Source organism: Saccostrea cucullata, unplaced genomic scaffold (genome assembly GCF_032062105.1).
Source record: "Saccostrea cucullata isolate Sc308-1 unplaced genomic scaffold, CSIRO_AGI_Scuc_v1 ctg281, whole genome shotgun sequence".
Classification (NCBI taxonomy): Eukaryota; Metazoa; Mollusca; class Bivalvia; order Ostreida; family Ostreidae; genus Saccostrea; species Saccostrea cuccullata.
In genome coordinates this window covers 695,253-716,637 of record NW_026926059.1, presented here as the reverse complement: position 1 = coordinate 716,637, position 21,385 = coordinate 695,253, and the positions used below count along the sequence as shown (strand labels likewise).

General features: G+C 31.2%; 1 protein-coding gene across 1 annotated transcript; it reads left to right on the top strand.

Moving 5' to 3' along the window:
- The first annotated feature begins 5,759 nt into the window (after positions 1-5,759).
- Positions 5,760-20,574, top strand: LOC134270503 (uncharacterized). Its single transcript, XM_062752724.1, has 2 exons — positions 5,760-5,876; positions 19,413-20,574. The coding sequence occupies exon 2, from the start codon at positions 19,413-19,415 to the stop codon at positions 19,902-19,904; it is 492 nt and encodes a 163-aa protein (XP_062608708.1). The 5' UTR covers positions 5,760-5,876; the 3' UTR covers positions 19,905-20,574.
- The last annotated feature ends 811 nt before the right edge of the window (positions 20,575-21,385 follow it).

Genomic DNA, 21,385 nt, shown 5'->3' with positions numbered 1-21,385 from the left:
ACTACAATGTACTAGTATTCGAATTACGGTAGGCTATGTCGTCACAGTTCTTATCAGTTATAGAGATGTATTGTTATTATTATTATTATTATACACAATTTATAAAGCGCTAAATATAATATAAAATTACTCTAAAGCGCTGTACATAAAATATAAGCATAGAAATATAAGCATAAAACATAAAAATTACAAGCACTATAGAACTAAAAATACGTGTCAAAGCCGTAAGAATACACATAAATAAACTTTTAAAAGATTACAAATTAAAGCTATAAGAATATACATAAATAAACTTTTAAAAAGATAAGAAATATTTATACATGTTAATTGCTGTAATGTCCCATGTTATAAGATAATTTAAATTTAAAAATTTAAAACAAATAAGAGTAGCTTCTTATAATCTGGGTATGCAGTAGTAAATAAATAAGTTTTTAATAATTTTTTAAAACGAATAAAATTTCTTTCCAATCTCAAAGTTTGAAAGACTGTTCACACACTAGTCACGTCGAATCGCCTGTCGCCATATGATTTAGTCCGCGCACGCGACTGAACAAGGAACATGGAGTTCTACTGTACTAGCTCCAAAGAATTACGATTTATTTATTGCAGAATTCACACAATTAAGTAAAATTGTTGTCTTCAAGTTTTCAACTCTGATATTCGCTTACAACAAGACCACCATTGGATCGTACTAAAATTAACACTAGTTACTGTCTTTTTAAATGCAACTTTAATTTGAAAGTATACATATAATTATATATTCGTTAATTACAATGTAATAAAATACTGTTTTAAAGTCAAAAATGGAGAATTGGTTCTTCCCCTCCTAATCCCGATACCCTATATATTTAGCCAAGGCATTGTGATGAAGTATAAGGTGTAGTAATCCTGAGTAAGAGTGAGGCAACAAATACTCATTGCAATAGGAATTTGGTTTCGGAACTATATGCAAATTAAAACTCAAAAGTCCATTCAAACAATACTTATCATGAGCGGGGTAAACAGGGACATCTAAAACGTCAGAGGTGGGATCAGGTGCCAAGGAGGAGTGAGCATGCCCGCTCACAAGTTACACCCGCCGTATGCTCCTTGACATGATAGGAAAATAACAGGAAAATTCATTGATTATTCAGTGTAAATAATGATCTAACAATTGCATAGTAAGAAAGATGTCATTTAGGATTTGTGTTAATGATGGATTGTATTTGCTGACAAGGTCACTGTTTCGACTACAGAGCTGTGTTCCGCAGTGATAACTAACTTTATAAACTTGTGTGTCAGTAACTTACCTCGTTTTATAAACTTTTCGTACGTAGAGCATCTTTTTGCGTCGCCTATCACATCAACTGTTTAAAATTTATAATAGGTACAATGCATTCAAACCCGTGTTCTGAAAAATGATATATACCCTATCAATTTCAGTTTGAAAATTAATATACGACAATATATAATAGTGTAAATGAATTAATTAAATTTTAACAAATACATACCAATCTGAGTAAGAATGTGAAGTTGTATATGTAATTCTGTACTACCTTTGAACCAATATTGGTTTTCAATATTTTACGCGCCATTAACTACACCCCCAGTCTTTGAAGTCTCGGCCCTTTAGCAACATTCGTCATGGACGGACTAAAGTTACAGGGAAAACATTGTACAAACTGCCTCCGGAAAAGCCATCAATCCATGACATTGATTCTGAGTCAATGTGTTGATAGAGTAAAAGTAATAAACGACGAGGACCCGCCGATCATTCGTTATTATATGTCACCTCCAATATTTGTACTCACTGATTGATGTCTTGACCAACCGCTGAAGATGACCAAGATCTAGGGCTGAAGGAGATCAAACAGTTCCTTTAGAGCTAGAATCTGATGCTTTATTTACAGTATACCAGCATTGCAAAGTTCTGTCATTTCTAAAACCGCTTTTCAGATGCATTGAACAGTGGTAAAAATATTTGAAATAATATACAATACCAAGTAGACCTTGATGATGATGTGTCCTAAAAAATTTTGTAAAAAAAAAAAAAAAAAAATCAATTAAAAAAATTTTAGCTTTGTTTTCAAAATTTTTAATGTTTGATTTTACCACAGTTTTAGGAAATTCAAATTATTTGAATTTTTATTTTGAAAAAAAAAACGCTTTTTCCCAAATTCAATGCAATCTTTGTTAATTAACTACAATTAATGAAATTTTTGAAAATTTCCCATATATTGCTTTAATATACACATTTGTGCACTTGATCATTTAAGGGTAGAACACTGATAGTAAACTTAAAATTATACATAGCCATGATATGAAAAAGTAAAAAAAATCCTTTAAAATTTAGTTTTGATTTTAGTTTTAGGCATCATGTTAATTTTATGAAAAAGCAAATGTACACATATGAAACACCCATATATTCCATAGTAACATTTGCTATCATATGAAACACTGACAGTAATTTTTATCATAGCCATATATGTCTCATGTTATTTGAATAATTTTTGTGAATTTCACTAGAATGATATTTTTTGTGAATTTGTTCAAGTAACTTATTGGAAGAATTTTTGCGATTGATCATTCACATTTTGCTATTTTACGTAACTTTAAACCGGGGCAGCCATTGACAAAAAAGTCAATGTTACAGTGCTTTCTAAATCCTTTTTTAATGTCATCAATTCATAATTTTCCATGGTCCTTATATATGTTGACCTTGAAAATATTACTTATATTATACTGGTCAGATGGGCATGTCGTATTTTGATTGACCAATTGTAAGGTCAATGTTGGTCAATATGTAACTAGTAACTAATAAATTTAGACTACATGTACATGATCGGTCAACGAGGGATTTTTTTCTTTTAGGTATCCCGTTCCGCCTCTGGTATTTCAGTCGGTTCGTATTTTTCCTCTGTTCACGATTCGCATCAATTGTTTACAGTCATTCAGAGACTGATGACTAGCTGTTCGTTATCTTCAACCTTTTTCTTATGAATTAATTAGTAAATCAACCAAGTGTGACAAAATGCATGATTAGAGATTAATTTGACATTTACATTATACTTACTTAATGTTATTGTTGTTAATTTTATTTGAATATTTTACTAGGAAAAGACGCTGATGGTAACCATAAAACTTTAAATGAACTTGATGACTTCAACTTTTCTATCGACAACTTTTCTTCATTACGTAGCAATCCTGTGTATGGAGTCTATGTCTCCTATCTGATTCGATACGCTAGAGCATGCTATACATACGTATAATCTCCAAGAGGAGGCTGGCTATCGACAAACAAGTTGGTGAAACAAAAATATCAGTAGTCTTATATAAAGTCATCGTATCGTAGGTTCTTTGGTCGGTACGATGACCTTGACAGCAAATACAATCTATGATTGAGTCAAATGCTGATTGATGTTTTTTATTATGCCATTATTTATACCCTGATTGTCTACGGTTTTTTTCCGGACAAGGAACACACGGCTGGTGTGACCGGTCTACAGAGGATGCTTACTTTTCCATGGCAACTGATCCCTCCTCTGAAGTTATAAGAGTTCCGTATTTGCCCTGCTCCCGGTTTGAATGGACTTTTGAGCTTGATTGATGTACTGTTTGTTATCTACATATTCCAATCAAGAATGTCCGACAGAATTCAACACTCTACCACCTCCAAACAGGATTGGTGACCCACTGTTTCTTATTACAAATATAGTTCCTCGAATCGGACGTACTACGGTTAGAACGTCAAAAAAGCCAGGGAATGACTTAATTGATATAAGGATCCTCCGAGTATTTTCCTAAAGTCTATAGAGTTATACATGGAAATGATTCATTGGAAGAAATGTTTAAACAATCTTTGAAATGTTAAGAGCAAATGCTAACTCTGTATAATAATAATTTTTTTCAAAAAAATCTCAATTTAGTCATTTACAGAAAAATGATGAGCCTTGTTAAGAACGGCGACAATTCATATTATCAAGGTAATTGAACCTGGCTTTGTCGTGTTTAATCCAATAAAATTATCTTAGGAGGTGGATATCTTATTACCATCCTCCCTGGAATAAATCTATTTTTGTTGAATTATTTCAGTACAAATTGGTAAATTATGCTTATTTAAACTGAGGTACTAGCGAGTCAAAAGGCCTTCATATTCAAGATACTCGACATTTTTTTATGCTGACTTAAGCATAAATAAGTAGTATTTTTAACTGTAGATTGTGTTCATTTTTTATTTTAGCCTTCAGATATGAGTACAACTGCTAATTATTGTAATAAAGAATTTTTAAAGAACATTTAAAATATTATCTTTTTGTACATGAAATTTTTATTTGGAGAACGCAGAGATAAACTTAGTATATACATTGGTTTTTCCCAATCTCAACTGCCTTTAACATATGTTTATAGTATGGCACTGTCGCCATCTCTACTATTTCATTACAAGTTAATTTATTGTAACTGTCACCAACTCTTCCATTTCATTTCATTTATTGTAAGTCACCTTCGCCATATCTACTATTTCTTAACGGGTTTATTGTATGTCACTCTCACCATTTCTACCATTTCATCACGTTTATTGTAGGGCACTGTGACCATCTCTACTTTTTCTTCAGAGGTTTATTGTATGACATAGTTACTTTCTTTAATTTTTTACTACAGGTGTGTTTTACATACATTTGTCATTATCTCTATTTCAACACAACTTTATTACACGACACTGTCATAAACTTAACTCCTTTGTACATCACAATTTTACTGCATGTTATCGCATCTAATGTACATGTATGTATGTACAATATTTCAACCCTTAATGACAGGGTATTACTGTATGGCAATGTCGCTTTCCAGTAAAGTTTTACTGAAGACACCATCACCATCTCATCTTCTCTTAACACAGTTTTAGAGCCTGACACTGTTGATCTCTCAACACCACTCCCCCCCTTTAATAGAATTTACTGCTGGTGTCTCTCAATTTCACTGTATAGCACATTTTCAATTTTAACCCTGCATAGCAGTTTTATTGCATAGCATATTCATTCTTTTATATAATTTCTACCCCCTTTTTTCTATGCAAATAAATCTTTGCACTTATGAATCCACTTAGATTATATTATGTATTTATAAAAAAGGGTTTACTGTTTTACTTGACGAGAAATATTAAACTGTTTTAAACTCCGCTTATCAATTGCTTTACAAAAAAAAAAAAATCACCTGAGTGTCAAGATTTGGAACTTCTAAACGTTCTATGTCTTCGTCAATCGTTTGTCATGGTAGTGTCAAATTTAAAATAATTTCTTTTCTTAACAACTTGTTTTGCAGAACATTTTATTAAAAAGTTTTATTGTTTACTTTAAATAAGATGTCATTTTTTCGTCACAAAAATAGACAGAAACGATACGATATCTTCTTTAAGTAAAAAGGTATGTAGATGTAATATCAATTACGTATCATATCATTCAATATTGCAAACATATTTTTAAAAATACCTAATGATAAACTCGGTTGATATATGTTCGCGTTTGATCTAAATAATCAAAATGTTCTAGATCCATTGATGTTTTTCTTTGTTGAAATCACTTGATACTATGATCCCTGATTGTAATAATGTTCTACAAGAAAATCGTCAATTTGTTCCTATGATTGATGGTACTAAATGCGCGATAAAATGGAATATTCAAACTAATTTTAACGTTAAATCCATTGGTACACTTCAAACACGATCGATGGATAATGAAATTCGCGAACTGGTGACGTATAAGTTTCCGGATTGTCGTACTAAACAGTGGGAGTGATACTGAAGAAAAATAAGCATATGTGCGCGTGAGAACAGGGTGTTGCCTATGTATAAAATCGACCAGTAGTCAAAAGAAAAGTAATTAGAGAATCCGGATTAAAAGGTAAGTTTGTGTTTTACTTCAACATGACAAGTTTTGAATTTATTTCTTTACAAAATCCCAAAGAAAGATGTATTTCTTTTCTAGAAATCCAAAAGTTTCAGTTTTTATTTAATCAAATCCTAATGCATATAAGAAAAACAATCGCACATTGTTTAACCATTTTGTGTCCATTTTAAAAAAAATATTTTATATGAAAAAAAAACCTTTGAAATAAAAATGAAGTTCTTATATTGACTTAATATGAAGCTTTCTTTAACTTGTAAAATAAATAATTTTAAGATTATCGGTGGAGAAGCATAGTTCTTCGATTTTTGCCTTTTTAATATGATATCATGATTTTGCATTTTGAAAATGGTAACCTGACGAGTTCTGTCAATATTTCTTTTTTTAAAAAATCAGATATTGTAAATAATATATTCAGATTGTATCTAATCCACAAGCGGAAAATGAGAAGTTGTAAATACATATCTAAAGCTTAATTTTTCTGTTCAACACTTTTCTGCGTTGTAATTTGACGCCAAAAAAAGTTTAAAGGGTGACGACAAACACACGAATTCTCTCGATAGTGTTCATAACTTTTAAGTTGTATGATCGCTTTTTTCCTATTTCTTTGATTATATAACTTTTGATGATTTCTAGTGAATTTTGCAACACTTTAAAAACAGAAATAGATCATTAAAGATTAAAGATCTGGGTTTAAACCCAGTAGTTATAAAAAATTCGTTTACAGAATTCTATATAAAGCATCTTACATTTGGGAAGGGCTTGATTTTAAAAGAACGAAAAATAAAAATATTGCAATTATTCAAATTTCCCATGATATTCTGTTGGTGATCAACATTTTGAGATACCAGACAAATGCAATATCGTCCATTTGTGTTGCTGGTCCGCTCTCCATCACCGGTTATTAAATAAGTTTCTGATTTTATGCCCATTTTTGACACAGCCCTGCTGTTTCAATCAGAGAAGACCACATGAAGTGATACTCAGGATGACGATTAATCGTCCGTAGCCTAAAAAACAGGACAGAAATTTAAGATTGCATCTAAAATCTGTTTCGGTGTCGACTTTGTTTGGAAATAATATTGAAAAAAAATGCAGATTTGGCTCGTTGGCTTGGAAAAAACTCCGCTTAACAGAAACTTTCTTTTGATTATATACAATAGTGGAGTATTTTTTTAATCAGCTTTGGTTTTTTTAGGATTCCTGACATTTACTTCTCGTTTGTTCCTTTTAAATAGGCTACTTTTTCTTTGGATAAAGACTTTAGACCATATTCTCTATACTAGTAAACGGTATACACTTTATTGTTCAATGAATTATTTTCTCAATTCTATGTGGTGTATAACTAATTTTATTGAGGATGCGTCTGCAGAACATTGCACCGGGTATTTCATGGTAAAAGCGGGAGGGTATTCATTAATGTCCATTAAATTGCAACTCCTCTCATACCACTGAATGAAATTTAATGAAACTTTCACAGAATCTTTATTACATATTTTGTGCACCTCCTATTTTACTTTTTGATCTGACATATATTTTGGATTTTCCAGTTTTTTATTCATATGGGAGGCGGGGGGTATCATTTAGTGAGCTCATTGCTCACAGTACCTCTAGTCATTAAATTGCAATTAATTTCTTCTCATTCTATTTCACATACAGCTAAATGTTTAGAATCTTTACACAGTTTTCAAATTCATATCTTCTAATTCCTAAATTTCGTATAACTAGTTTATTTATTCATTTATCTATTTATTTATTTATCTAAATATCTTTAAAACACTTACTATTCTAAGTGTTTTGTGCAAACTTGTTTTGTTAATTATATTCTTCTACACACAGTTAGCATGTCAAGGATTGAAGAGGAAAATCTAACAGTTTATTTTATGTGTGAATGATAGTTTCTTGTAGAATTATAGATATATATGTACTTGCTGCCAGAAACGAGACAAATTTACCTTTAAACATGTCTATACCTATACAAGTAGTGTTTTTTTTTCACAAATTAAGTTAAGATTATTTATAATTTCATTTACAAATAGTGTACAAATAAAAATATAGAATCTAGTTTGTTTAAATTTACTTTTGTTCCTTTTTCTCGATTTCTAATATCATTTACAACATAAACAAAGTATAGTGAAAAATAATGGAGTTACAATTTACTGTAAAATACAGGCATGTCGAAGATTGCAGAAAAAAATGCTATTCCGATCAGAAGAAACCCATTTTAGTCTGGAAGAGTACTTTCATAATCAGGAGAATACAACTACACACAATCAGAAATATTTACAACTAATCAAAAACTGAACGTTAAATTCAAAAAAGCATTTATAAACCGAAAAAAAGTACACTTATTATCAGAAACACAATCAGAAAAACTTCACTTTTCATCAGAAAAAACTAAAATAAAATATAAATACACCAACAATCATAACAAACCTCATAATCAGAAAAAAGTATGCTTAATGTTATAAATAAAAAAAAAAGTTACCCATGATCAGAAGAAGAAAAAAAAACTACAAGTATAAGCACATTCGAAATATATTTGAATAAATCATTATCAATAATAAGAACATGCAGGCACACACAAATTTTGCAATAAAAGATTTAGAAATTCTGTCTGTACCCATTTAAAAAAAAACACACACACACTTTTGGTTCCTAATCGTTTCTTTCATCAGTGAACCAGAAATCCATATTTGATATTCGTGAAAAAAAAAGAACAAAGCTTCCCTCCTCCCTCGGTGAAATCAATCCATTGTTTAAATCGATTATCGTAACATTTACCTTGTAATTGAGTTTGTTTAAGAGATTAATCAGGCTTCGTGATGACAATTAATATTAGGGTAATTTCTCCTCTACCAATGTGTTCCTCTTCCTTCCTCTACCCCGCGGATATTTGAACAGGGTACAAGGGCAGAAGATTGGACGAGGACAAATTGTTTGTATCATTACCTGTCACTGTGATGGAGTACTCTCCCTTACAATCCCAATTTTTTGCTTAGTTTTTTGTGTTTTTTCACTCAATTGTTTGTCTTTTCGTTTTTAGCAAGCTAATTTATGTGGTTTGTTACTCATTCAGAAGTGAGACAGTGATAAGCAACTCTAGCTCACCGCAATCTTTTCAAATTGAGAATCGAATTTAAAAGAAACATTATTTCACTTTTTAATATTTTTGCGTTATATGTTCATTCTTTAACTCTGTAGAGTTTTTATGGTATATTAACGTTTAATAGTTACCAGAAAATTTCCCTGTCAAAATTGAATTTAAAAGAAATAGATTTACTTTTTTGCGTTATATGTTCATTCTTTAACTCTGTAAAGTTTTATTTATGGTATGTTAACGTTTGGTCACCAGAAAATTTCCATGTCAAAGTCCGGGGCTTTTTGGAAATGTATCCTGAAATTACGAGACCTTCAAAGGGCGCAGAAAGAGACTAATTTCTCACCGGCGAGGATGTAACTGTATATCTGTCCTGAAGATCACTAACGGAGACCATACATTATAGTTATTCTGAGTTTCAAAGATCTGAAATCAATAGCTTTCTTAAGTTTCATTTGTGACAAACAGAACTTTAATTTCACAAAAGCTTCTGATATTCGCAAAGGATTCAAAGAATGTTGAGATCGATTAGAAGTGAATTACAAGAATTATTGGTAAAAACGACAAGAGAAAATCATTTGCTGCGAAATAAGTCCCCGAAAAAAAAAACAGAATAATTATTATGCACAGTTATGTATGTCTTTGGTACTTTATAGATTTAGAATTGTATCTACATTAACTGAAAATAGTAAAAACAAAACGAATTCTCTGTATTCCACACATCATGATTTTAATCCAACTGTTATAATTGATTTGTTTGGTGACCAAGTTGTCGGACAGCTGTATTATTGAAATTTGGAGAAAGATGGGTTTCGACGGCATAAAGACATGAAGACTAATTGATCGAACATAATGGAGTGATGGCCATAATAGAAAGCGTTCTGTGATTACATCCTAAAACCATTTTCCTTAGATGTAATAAAATATATAGGAGATCATTGGAATAAGGTGATCAGGTGATGGTTAAATGAATTTAAATTAAAAATATTTAAAAGAAGAAGAATAAGAGACTTAACAAAGCATTTAATAATACCGTGATCAAAAAGTAATTTCTTTTTGAATGGTAACCTGCATAAATGGAAAAAAAAATTAAGAAGGATACCAGATGTCTTTATGGTTATACACCTATTGGCTAAAACTTAGAATTCGTAAATATGTGCATTTTGTATAATATTCAATAAATGACTTTATATGTAATGTTATATAAGGAATTATTTTCTGCATATATTAAAAAGAAAATGTCACCCATTATTAATCTCACAAGTCCATGGACACAAAACAAATAGGAAACAAAGCAAACATGGACCCTTAAAACATCACAGCTGGGATAAAAGCAGCATTGTCTGTTTGTAAGGCTCATTTTAATTTAGAAGAACTGCGATATATTTCTGCAATTGGTAATCCAAGTTATACCCATGGCCCCCTTTGTAAGGAAGAAGGAGGAAATTCACCGAACTCATATCTGTTTTAAATATGTTTTATATCCCCAACAATCAAAACGAATTAGAATTACCATAACTATACTTGATTCCTAAACTTTATGAAAATCCTTGCAATCAAAGATACATGGTGGGTTCCGCGAAAGATCTACCAAGCCACTTTCTTTACTCCTCACTAGTAAATTATAGGGTTACAATATATTCGAGAAGTAGTGTAAATCAGATGTGGATATTCAAAAATTCAAGAGTCAATGTTAAATATTTTAAACTATTTTAAATTTTAGATGTTTTTTTCTTAAAATGATTAACATCAAAGGTTCGATTTTTCAACACTTAAATTTATACAAACATTTCTCATCATAAATTAAAGTTAAGACTTCTGACATCACTAACAGCTGCTTTTTCAATAAAAATGGAACTCGTATATTTTCTTTCCTTGTCACTGGTCACTTAATTGCAAATAATTTTGTTAAAAAACACTCTGATTGTACACACAAGTACTATAAAGTTGATACTACATGTGCATGTAGTATTAAACAGTTGATTGAGTTTCTTATACTTCTGACATCATTGACAGATGCTTTTTCAATAAAAAATGGATCTCGTATATTTTCTTTCCTTGTCACTGGTCACTTAATTGCAAATAATTTTGTTAAAAAACACTCTGATTGTACACACAAGTACTATAAAGTTGATACTACATGTGCATGTAGTACAAACAGATGACTGAGTTTCTAATTGACAATACCTATGTAGATTTTGGAGACCAATCTGTCAGAATTCTTATGGTTACCAATAATAGCAGACCTACTTTTATATTTACACGAGAAAAGAAACTTTTACTGTGACCTTAAACTTGACATTATGATAAATACCGACGATGTTTCTCTAATGTTTCGTAGGTCCGTGTTTGCTCTGCAACTATTTTTTATTGTTTATTGGACTTTTGAGCTTGAATACTGTTCGTTATCTCCATATATTTCATGGTAACTTACAATGTGATTACTTCAATTGTCCAATTTCATCTTCTTTTTGTTATATAACTTGTAATGTGCAAATGCGGTATTGATCTCTCAGTTGATTTGATACACAGGAGCATGCTCTATGTATGAACAGTTTATAAAACCAGCTTAGCTATCATATAGAATTAAAAAAAAAAAAATCAACAATCTCATTTAAATTCATCATTTCGCAAGCTCTATCAGGTATACAATGACCTTGTGAACAAATGCTCGTACAATTTATCATATTTGAAAGTCAGATGCTGACTTTTGTTTTTCATTCTTAATTTAATGCAATTATTTACATACTGAGTTATCTACGGATTCTTCCGATGATGTCATGGAGCACAGTAATCAGTTGAAAGAAGATGCTCACTCCTCTATGGCACCTGATCCCATTTCTAAAGTTTTATAGTCCGTATTTGCTCTCCTTCAGATTTACATGTTTGAAACACCTTACATGTATGAAAAAAAATCATTATCTCCTACAATGTATGATCAGCTAAGCATCCCCTCAATTTAAGACCGGTTAAGCTCACCATGTGCTCAAACCTTGGCTACATCAAAGCAATCAAAGCAATCCACCAGAAGTTGTTTTTCTTGCAAAAATTATTATTATGCAGTTTTGTTATTATTTGTTATGACGAGCTTGTTTCTGATTTAAAAAAAATCACTATGTTATTATTCAATATCCTTTTGTAAAAGATACACATTTTGTACAATATTTTCTAGCTTTATCATTTTATACTCTATCCATTTTAATAATTTCAATCTTGACGATCACTCAAAGAACAAAGCATTTCTTTTTTGACCGTAAAGAAAATAATAAATGAGTACTCAATTATTAAAATGGTTCCATTGACAGTTTGATAATCAATGTAATTCTTAAATGTCCACACTTCCGTCATAAATTGTCTATGACGTACCTGTTTTGGTCTTATAAGAATCAGACTTGCGGAATGATTTTGAAACCTGATGATTCTAAGGCTGTTCAGAGATCGGTAATAATAGCGTCACTGGGTACAACGCTATCGTCCGGAACAGTGAGGTTCTCAAAGGACGAGAACAAAGTATGATGAGGCGATAGCCCAATCACAAATGATGATCTCTATGATCAAATGGCTCCGATTCCGTTCAGTTTTAATCACAAATTTGATACCGGAGGACTACCCTGACGATAGCACTCACGTCATATGACGAAATAGATGACATGGTACACGTTCAAAGTGCCTCAAATGACCCCCATCTTATTCCTAATATATTTGTTTTAATCATTACAGGAATGAAAACAAAGATATTTGTTGGGAGTGGAGCTATCTTGTCCATCTTCAGAAAACTACCTTGCATTTTCCAAAATATAATTTGTTTACTGCTTAAATCTTAAGAGGACATGCAGGGAGAAGAAAATGTGAAGGACGGACGGAGTGTCCAGGATAATGACATAGTCGGACACATCTGTTTTCTGTTTAGATATTTCACGTTAATGGTAATCTCACAACCAAGCTTTATGATAAAGCTGATGACATTAACCTTTTTAATCGTCAAATTCCCTTACTTATATAGCAATATACGCGTATCCCACACATATGGGGTCATATCTTTTAGATGATTCGACACATACAAAACATGTCCTACGTATATGTTCTTGAACAATTACCCATCAAACGAAGTTTGTTATTGACAAACAAGTTGATGAAATAAGAATATCAACAACCTCCTTTAAAATCATCACTTTAACAGGATCTATATTTGATACAATGACATTGTCAGCAAATACAATCTTTCGTCAAGACAAATGCTGATGGACTTTTTCTTATTACAGAGTGTTTTTATAAACTGTTTTTTTTGTATTTTTAAATAAAAAGCATTGAATTTATCAGTATATTATTATATTGTTATATATTAGGGATGTCAACGAGTACCCGGTTAACCGGGTACTCACCGAGTATCGTACTAAAATTGGTACTCGGTTACTCGGATGTATATTTTTAAATATTTCTAAGCTTATTTATTAATGCATTAAAACATCGGTTTTAAAACGTAAAATGTTCATTGCACTTGTAAAGACAGTAATTAGGGTTTCCTGCGCCTGTAAATGACCGTTATCGCCTGTGGCAGTGTTTAAACAGTAATTACCATGACCAAGCACCTGTTACCTGGCTTTTCTCACCTTCGGCTGTCTTCACCCCTTATGTTTAGTTTGCTTTAATTATTTGTTTTCTTTGAACATTGGTCAATTATGTTTCAATCTTCTCTCTCTCTCTCTCTTGCTCTCGATTGTTGATTGATGCGTTTGATTATACATGCCAATTAATGCAAATGGTTGAAGGCTAAGACTTTAAAAATCTTATGTCCATCGTTGCACCAAACTATAACATACCGTCTCGTAATCTTTTGAAATCTATGATCGAAAAGTGCACGAAGATCGTAAATCCGTTCTGATATAGGAGAACTTGTTATCAAGTTGATACTGAAGTTCTGACGACTGATCACTTGGACGTCAAAAGCAACCAAAGAGTTCCATAACAAATAGAATTTTTTTTAAAAACAAATCTTTATGATTTTATTTCTCTCTCTCTCTCTCTCTCTCTCTCTTTTATTTCTACATGAGTTTATCAATTAATTTCATTTCAGTTAGACTGTTTGTGTTTGTCATCCCTAATATATAATTATATAATACTTCCTTGGCATGGATTTGAAACAAAGAATTATTCACATGATTGAGAGAAACACATATCTCTGCCTTATCCATATACACATCATCTAATGACTCAATCATGAAGTATTACGATGGCTGAATAATTGTCCTCAAATCGTTTTACAAAGACCTTATAAAACTTCAATTAATCCGGATATTGAAATAAAATCTTTCACTCTTATAAAGTACCGTCTTTGTTGGACCCTTTATGATTGTCTCCTCCATTATCATAAGAGAATTGGACACATCTCTCTCTCCTTACAAAAAATAAAGTTTGTGTTTGTCTTCAAGCATACCGGTACTTGAATAAATTCTAATATATTTTTCCAGATAAATAAGTGTTTTAAATTCTGAAAACTAACGAATTTTAACATAACGTAAAATCAACCTTTTATTTCAAATCTAAGAAAACTGAAAATTAAAAAAACATAGTTATATCCCCCCCAGGTACTCTTATAGACAGTATTTTATATTTCATTTAATTATTTTTCAGCTTAGTTTTCTTTTCATTCACATATAAATAAGAACAATACGTTAAGATATCTCTGACATTCACCTTTCTTGTTGACTTTTAAAATTTTGTTTGATCTGACTTGCTCTAGACAATTTCATGACCCATTATTTGAATTATTATGAGGTGGCATTTTAATAACAAGTAAAAATACAAATGCTGAACAATCTTTATTTTCCAATATTCTGAAGGTTGTGTAAACACATCTAAGAATTCAGTTAACCAAAGAATAATGTATATACCACTTCAAAAATAAAGGGACAGATCTTTATGAATATTTATGATAAATTGTTTCGAAGACTTTTTAGGCCGAAATGTTAACGACTTTTAAGACCTAAATTACAAAACATCATTTTAAAATAAGGTTTATTGTTCTTTCTCAGGGTCCGTATTTATGTCCTGTTAAGACTTGAATTGTTTGTAGTTTTCTATCAGATTGGCTAATGATTCCGCCTCTGAGATTTTGGAGGTCCGTGTTTGCTCTGCTCCTGTTTTGTATTGTTTTGTGGACGTTTGAGCCCGAATAATATTCATTTTATCCATGTATTGTACTGATCCCAGTTCGTTATCTTCACCTTTTTCAATAGAAAACATAAACTCCAATGTCGCTATATTTCTGCCACTCGGAGTTCCTCGGATGACTCGTACCTCGCACATTACCTCGGACGTCAACGGTGATCTACCATCTTGCTGATTCGGTCATGTGATGTTATTGGAGGTTTTTTCAGTGTTTACATTTGAAATCCTTATTTTGTGTACTGTTTAATGGACTTTTGAAGCCTGAATAACTGTTTGTAATCAAAACCTATATATTTGCACAATTTAAGAAACATTTTCTGTTATCTTAGCGAAATATGAAATGAGTGATAAGGCAGAAGAAATGTAAACTCCAATGTCACATATTTGAATGGAGGAATTCATGATTGCCGTGTTTTGTTTGATCTTTTTTGTTTTGTTTTTTTTTTCACGAGTACATGTACCATTTGTGTCCAGTTATTAGCATACCTATATTTGTATTCATATTTTTTGTATTCATATGAAGCAGAATTTATTAAAAAATCTATGACGGGTACATAAGAAAAAAGTGCAGCCTTTCACTTGACATTGATAAATCAAAGACGTATTACTAGTATCAGTTAACAGTAGTTCCTTGAATTCCATTCGATATATCCCAGTGAACTTGAGATAACGATACTAGAAGAGTCAAACATATTTGTGTTATATTTAAATTGTACTAGAAAAACATTCATTTATTGTAATCTAACAATAATATTTTATAATAAAAATTAATACATGTACTTCAATTTTTCTAACGCCAACTTCCTTTTCACCTGCACATGGGCTTCATGTCTTTCAGTTGACTAGATAGGCAAAGGATGAAGTGAGAACAAACATTTTATTGCAAGCTATTAAAAAAAGTTGATGAATTAAGAATATTAACAGTTTTGTTTAAGTCAATATTTCGCAAATTTTATGGCTCATACAATAAACTTGTCAGCAAATACAATCTGATTAAGTTGAAAGCTGACTGACATGTTTCATTCAAAGTATTAGGTCATTGCTTATACATTGGTACATTGAACTGTGGACCGATTTTTCTGTTTTTTCCCCCAAATCATTTCAAGGAACAAAAGGCGTGTATTAAAGGCGACAGGGGATGCTTACTCCTCCATGGCACCTGATCCCACCTCCGATGTTTATAGAGGTCTGTGTTTGCTCTGCCCCTGATTTGTATTTTTGAGCATACTAACCATTAATTATTTTCATACCTATATTTTTTCCGTTACCACTAAATAAAATTTGTTGAGGTTGTCAGAGGAATTCTATTTTAGTGTTTCATTGTTTGGTTTCTATTTACCTTTCTTTAACATTGAGTATACCCCCTCTTATCCACAACTCCTCCTATACCACTAAATATCATTTAATGAAACTTTTCACATAATCTTCACTGCAAAGTGCCATTGTGCATCTCCTATTTTTCTCTGTTTTGAAATTGGGTGTTTTTCCATAGCAAAGCATGGACTTTGCCATTATATTCAAACAAAAGCGATGGAATTCATTTTTGGAACAGTCAATGCTCAAAGTCTCTCTAATTCAAATCAATTTTTGATTATTAAAAACATGTCCTTGATTCGTTCCTTCCTATTTTTGTCGCTTTACTGGTGTTTTATACTGTAATTTCAATGATCGATTCTTCTTGATTTATAGCATTTGTACTTCAATATAAAATCTCCAAAAAGATTACCATTGCTTGCATTTCTTTATAAAAATATCCCTTTAACATCAACTTGCTTTTAGTAGCAAAGATCTGTTTAAAAATAAATCGCCAAATTTTTTTTTATAAAATACGAAGTATACTAAAATAATTTCCATTAAAAATGAAAATAAGAGGAAATTCGGAAAAATATTAAGTTTAGTGATGTTATCTAGGTGATTTTATGTGATATATATACCTCAATCGCATTCTTTTTTTTTTCCGTACCAGAAAAAAATTATCTTTAACAACCGGATGTTTAAAATTTATACATTTCCTGTTTATTCAAATATAGGATAGAGTGAGTTAGGAATCCCTTTTATTGTATATTTTAGGTAATATCATTACATTAAATAAGTTAAACTCCATATTCCACAGATAAAAGGTCTCCATGCATTTATTTCAAAGATCATGAAAAAGGAGGGTTGTAGTGGCGTCTACCATATACATTCGGGGTCGTTTTTTCGCTAGTCGGAAAGGCCCGAGAAGTTGCGATTGATATATACCTTTCTACGCAAGAAGAAAATAACATTTAGTTTTTCAATAGAATTATAGGAAGCACGTGATTGGCAACTGTATTTTTGTTGTTAACGAGGTTCGCTCTTCAGCTTTTCAGCTGATTTTTGTCTTGACCTCTATTTTTAAAAAAATCTACATGATGTTTTAGTTTTTACATCAAATTTGAATTTTATAATGCTTATTAAACTATATTCAATCAAAACCCATGATTAAATTTCATACAGAAAATATTTAGTGAGGAACTATATTTTATGGCGGAAGATTTTTTTAAGAAGAAAAAGATCAATTTTCCTCTTTCAAAGTATTCAGTATTGTTAAGTTTGGATTCTTATTTTTACATGCAGCCTGCACACAGAGTAGTTTTGTGCAGTGAAATGTTCTATGTTGGTCCTGAATTATTAAATTAACGTTCATGAATTCTATTATCATAAGGAGGATATGGAGATAACGAAGAGTATTCAATCTCAAAGTCCATAAAACAATACATAATAGGACCAGAGCAAACACGCACCTCCGAAACATCAGAAGTGGGATCAGGTGCCAAATTTTGTGACCGGTCACACCCGCCATGTGCTCCTTGTCATGATCAAGAAATAAAGGAAAATCCATCGTAAATTCAGTGTATAAATAATGGACTAACAATTAGTATGAAAAACGTCAGTCTGCATTTGACTCAATGATAAATTGTATTTGCTGACAAGGTCATTATTCGACCATAGAACTTACGAAATGATGACTTTTCAAGAGACTGTATATTCTTGTTTCATCAACTTGCTTGTCAATAATTTACCTAGTTTTATAAATTAATAAGGATGCTCTTTTCAATCAACTGATATATATACTCCGTATGCAGGTGATGAATATTGCTGCATTTTGACGATAGAAAAGTTAAAGTCATCACGTTTATCATATAGCTTGGTTGTTAGATTACCATTAACGTCTTTTTCAAGTGAAATATCCAAGTATGAAACAGATGTGCCAGACTCTGTGGTATCTTTTATCTCGAGCTCACCAGAATATATCGTATCGACGTAGGAATGGAAATTACCATTGTTAATTGACAATACGTAATTATGTCGAGTTTCAGGGCCACAGCAAGTGTTTTCTTCTTTTCACGCATAAGATTTTGCACAAATTCTGCTTCATATGAATATAAAAGAAGGTCTGCTAATAACGGAGAGCAATTGGTACCCATTGGAGTTCCAACAGATTGTTGGAATACCTGGTCTCCAAAAACAACATAGATGTTGTCAATTAGAAACTCTAGCATCTTTTTGATGTCAACTTCAGACTACTTGTGTGTGAAAATATATAAAATATATCGTGAAAATACAATTTAAGCTTAATTAATTAAGCAATATCTAAAACTTAACATCACAGACCCCCACTGTTTATTTCATTTCTGAATATATAAGACAAGTTAAACCACTCTGCTTAATATCAGAAAAAAATCATTACTCTCAATGAAACACATGGAGATCATCTGAATTATTAATTTTAAACTAAAAAAATAACATTTTTGATAAAAGGTCAAATAATTGACCATGAAAAGAAATTTGAAACTAGTTTTGTTTTCACAATTTTTAATGTGACAATTTTAGATGGGAAAAAAGTGTTTAATCCAATAATTCATTTGAATAAAAATATTAAAGGAAAAACTTTGAAAATCGATTTATGTGTTAAACATAATTATGGTACAAAAATGTCAACTTAATTGCTCCGTAGAAAAGAGAGAATTTGTTTCTTTTATCAAGCTATGTGTGTAGATTCTAAAAATATACTTGACAAAAAATTCTCAATACATTATTATGTATTTGATGACTGGAACCAACCTCCTTAATGATAAGGAAAAGAAAATGACTTTGACTAGACTTTGCTGTAAAATAAGACTACCCAATTTTATTTATTTTGACACCAATTCTTAATAATATCAATGATACTGTGAATAAACGTAATTTTCTTAGGGCAATAAATATGAGAAGAATTCATCCTTTACATTTTATGATTTCAGATGAAGAATTCTTTGGAACACCTGTTCATCTCTTCGGTGTTAATTCTTTGCCTTTCGTTTACATTTACAAATGGAAGCTCTCAAACAGAAGACAGCATTTCACAGCTATCAAAACTTTTCAGTAACTTACAAGAAATCCATGGAACAAAGCATAAACAAGAGGAAAACACCAGGGACAGACTACGATCAGATACCAGAAAACAACGCAGTGAAATAGGACTGATTCTAGCTCTCGGTACTCCAGTGAACATGGAGTCAATGGCGGATAGTGACAAAGTTTTGGAAGGGGACAAACATACAGACGACCTAGACAAGAGCGACTGGGACATTGATTTCGATGACGAGGAACAGGAAGTCGACAAGCGCCAAGGAGCCTGGGATTATGAATACGGTCTCGGGGGTGGCCGGTTTGGAAAGCGATTTGATTACTCTTTTGGTGGCGGCCGGTGGGGGAGAGACACCGATCATGTGAAACAAGAAAATAGTGATTAAAAAAATTATCAGAATTCTTCCTAGATAGGTATCTTTAATTTCACGTTTGTGTCGTTGACCTATTTAAGTGTGACTTTATTGGTTTGAAAACAGAAATCCAAGAATACTCAGTCATATCTGATAATAAACAAAATTCATCAGTTCAAAGCATTTCTGTAGCAAATCGTTTCATGTGTTTTTAAATTGAGATCAAATATCTTGTGTGGATTAAGGGAGAAATATATTTTCGTTTGAACATATATGCGAGCAAAAATATACATGCCTGTTTGAAGTTATATAACTAGTTTTTTTTATTATGATTTGTCAGTACTACAGTGTAAGTGGATATTTTAGCGAGACGCAAATTTAGCGATTTCTCCTTAAAATTTAAAATTAAATTTCTCCTTTAATATTTTAGTTTGAGCGATAAGTAATTTTAGAGATTTTAAAATACTCACTAAAGGAGCTTTTACACATAAAACGCTATTAATTTTTAGCTGTGTTCAATTTTAGCGATCTCAGCACACTTGCTGATAATGCCAAAATTAAATTCTTGGTAAAATTCCCATTTATACTGCATTTAAAGAGCTTTTCATGTTTATTTTTATTACGTTTCAAATGTTCATTATACACGATAGTAGAATACTAATTCATTAAATACACCGGAGACAAAAAAAAAATCTGCATCAAATACATGTACATTGTATTTTGTATGTTTTTTTCGGTAATAAAGAAAGTTATAAAACCTTTTTCACGTTCTGTATCTTTGGATCACAATAAAGGAGGGTAAAATTTATCTGCTCAATTATTAAAGTAATAAATATTTAACCTTATAATTCCAATAAACATAATTTAAATTTAAATATGTTTTTATTAATAATTGAATACAAGTGATGTAAAAATTCTCACAGTAGACTTTCATTTTAGTCAATCTAGCTGTGATTTGGGCCCATTTTCTTATACTAGTATTTGAGTCAACGCCCCTACCTATCTGTCAAACACACTCTCTTTCATCACCTGCCCCCTTCTTTTACTATTGTGTGTTTAGACTTGCAAAGAGTTTTAGCTAACATGAACATCAAAAATTATAAAAAAAAACAATAAAAAAAAACATGATTTTCCATCATCAACAACGATAAAAAGTGCATTTAATTCTTCCTTGTCCAAGATTTCATTTTCATGAGTAAGCAAAATCATTCTTCTTCAGTTTCAGAAGATACAAGAGTTTCCTATATACAAGTAAATTTTAGATTATAGATTACTGATCTGAGATTTTTTTTTGTTTCTGTATCAAAAGCAGATGACCTATTTGAATTGTGGAAATAGACGAAGAAGAAAATGAATTCTTCCAAGAGTTTGATTACTTGAAAAGTAAAGTTTATTTGTACATGTCAATTTATTCCTTTTTCAACATATCTTACCTTAAAAGAAAAAAAAAGATATTGTTTATTTGCGCACATCAAATAATCGTAAAGTACCTCTTAAAGAAAGAATATGTTTAC

Excerpts from the sequence above, each read along its gene's own strand:
- LOC134270503 (XM_062752724.1), top strand. The coding sequence starts at position 19,413 with ATGAAGAATTCTTTGGAACACCTGTTCATCTCTTCGGTGTTAATTCTT.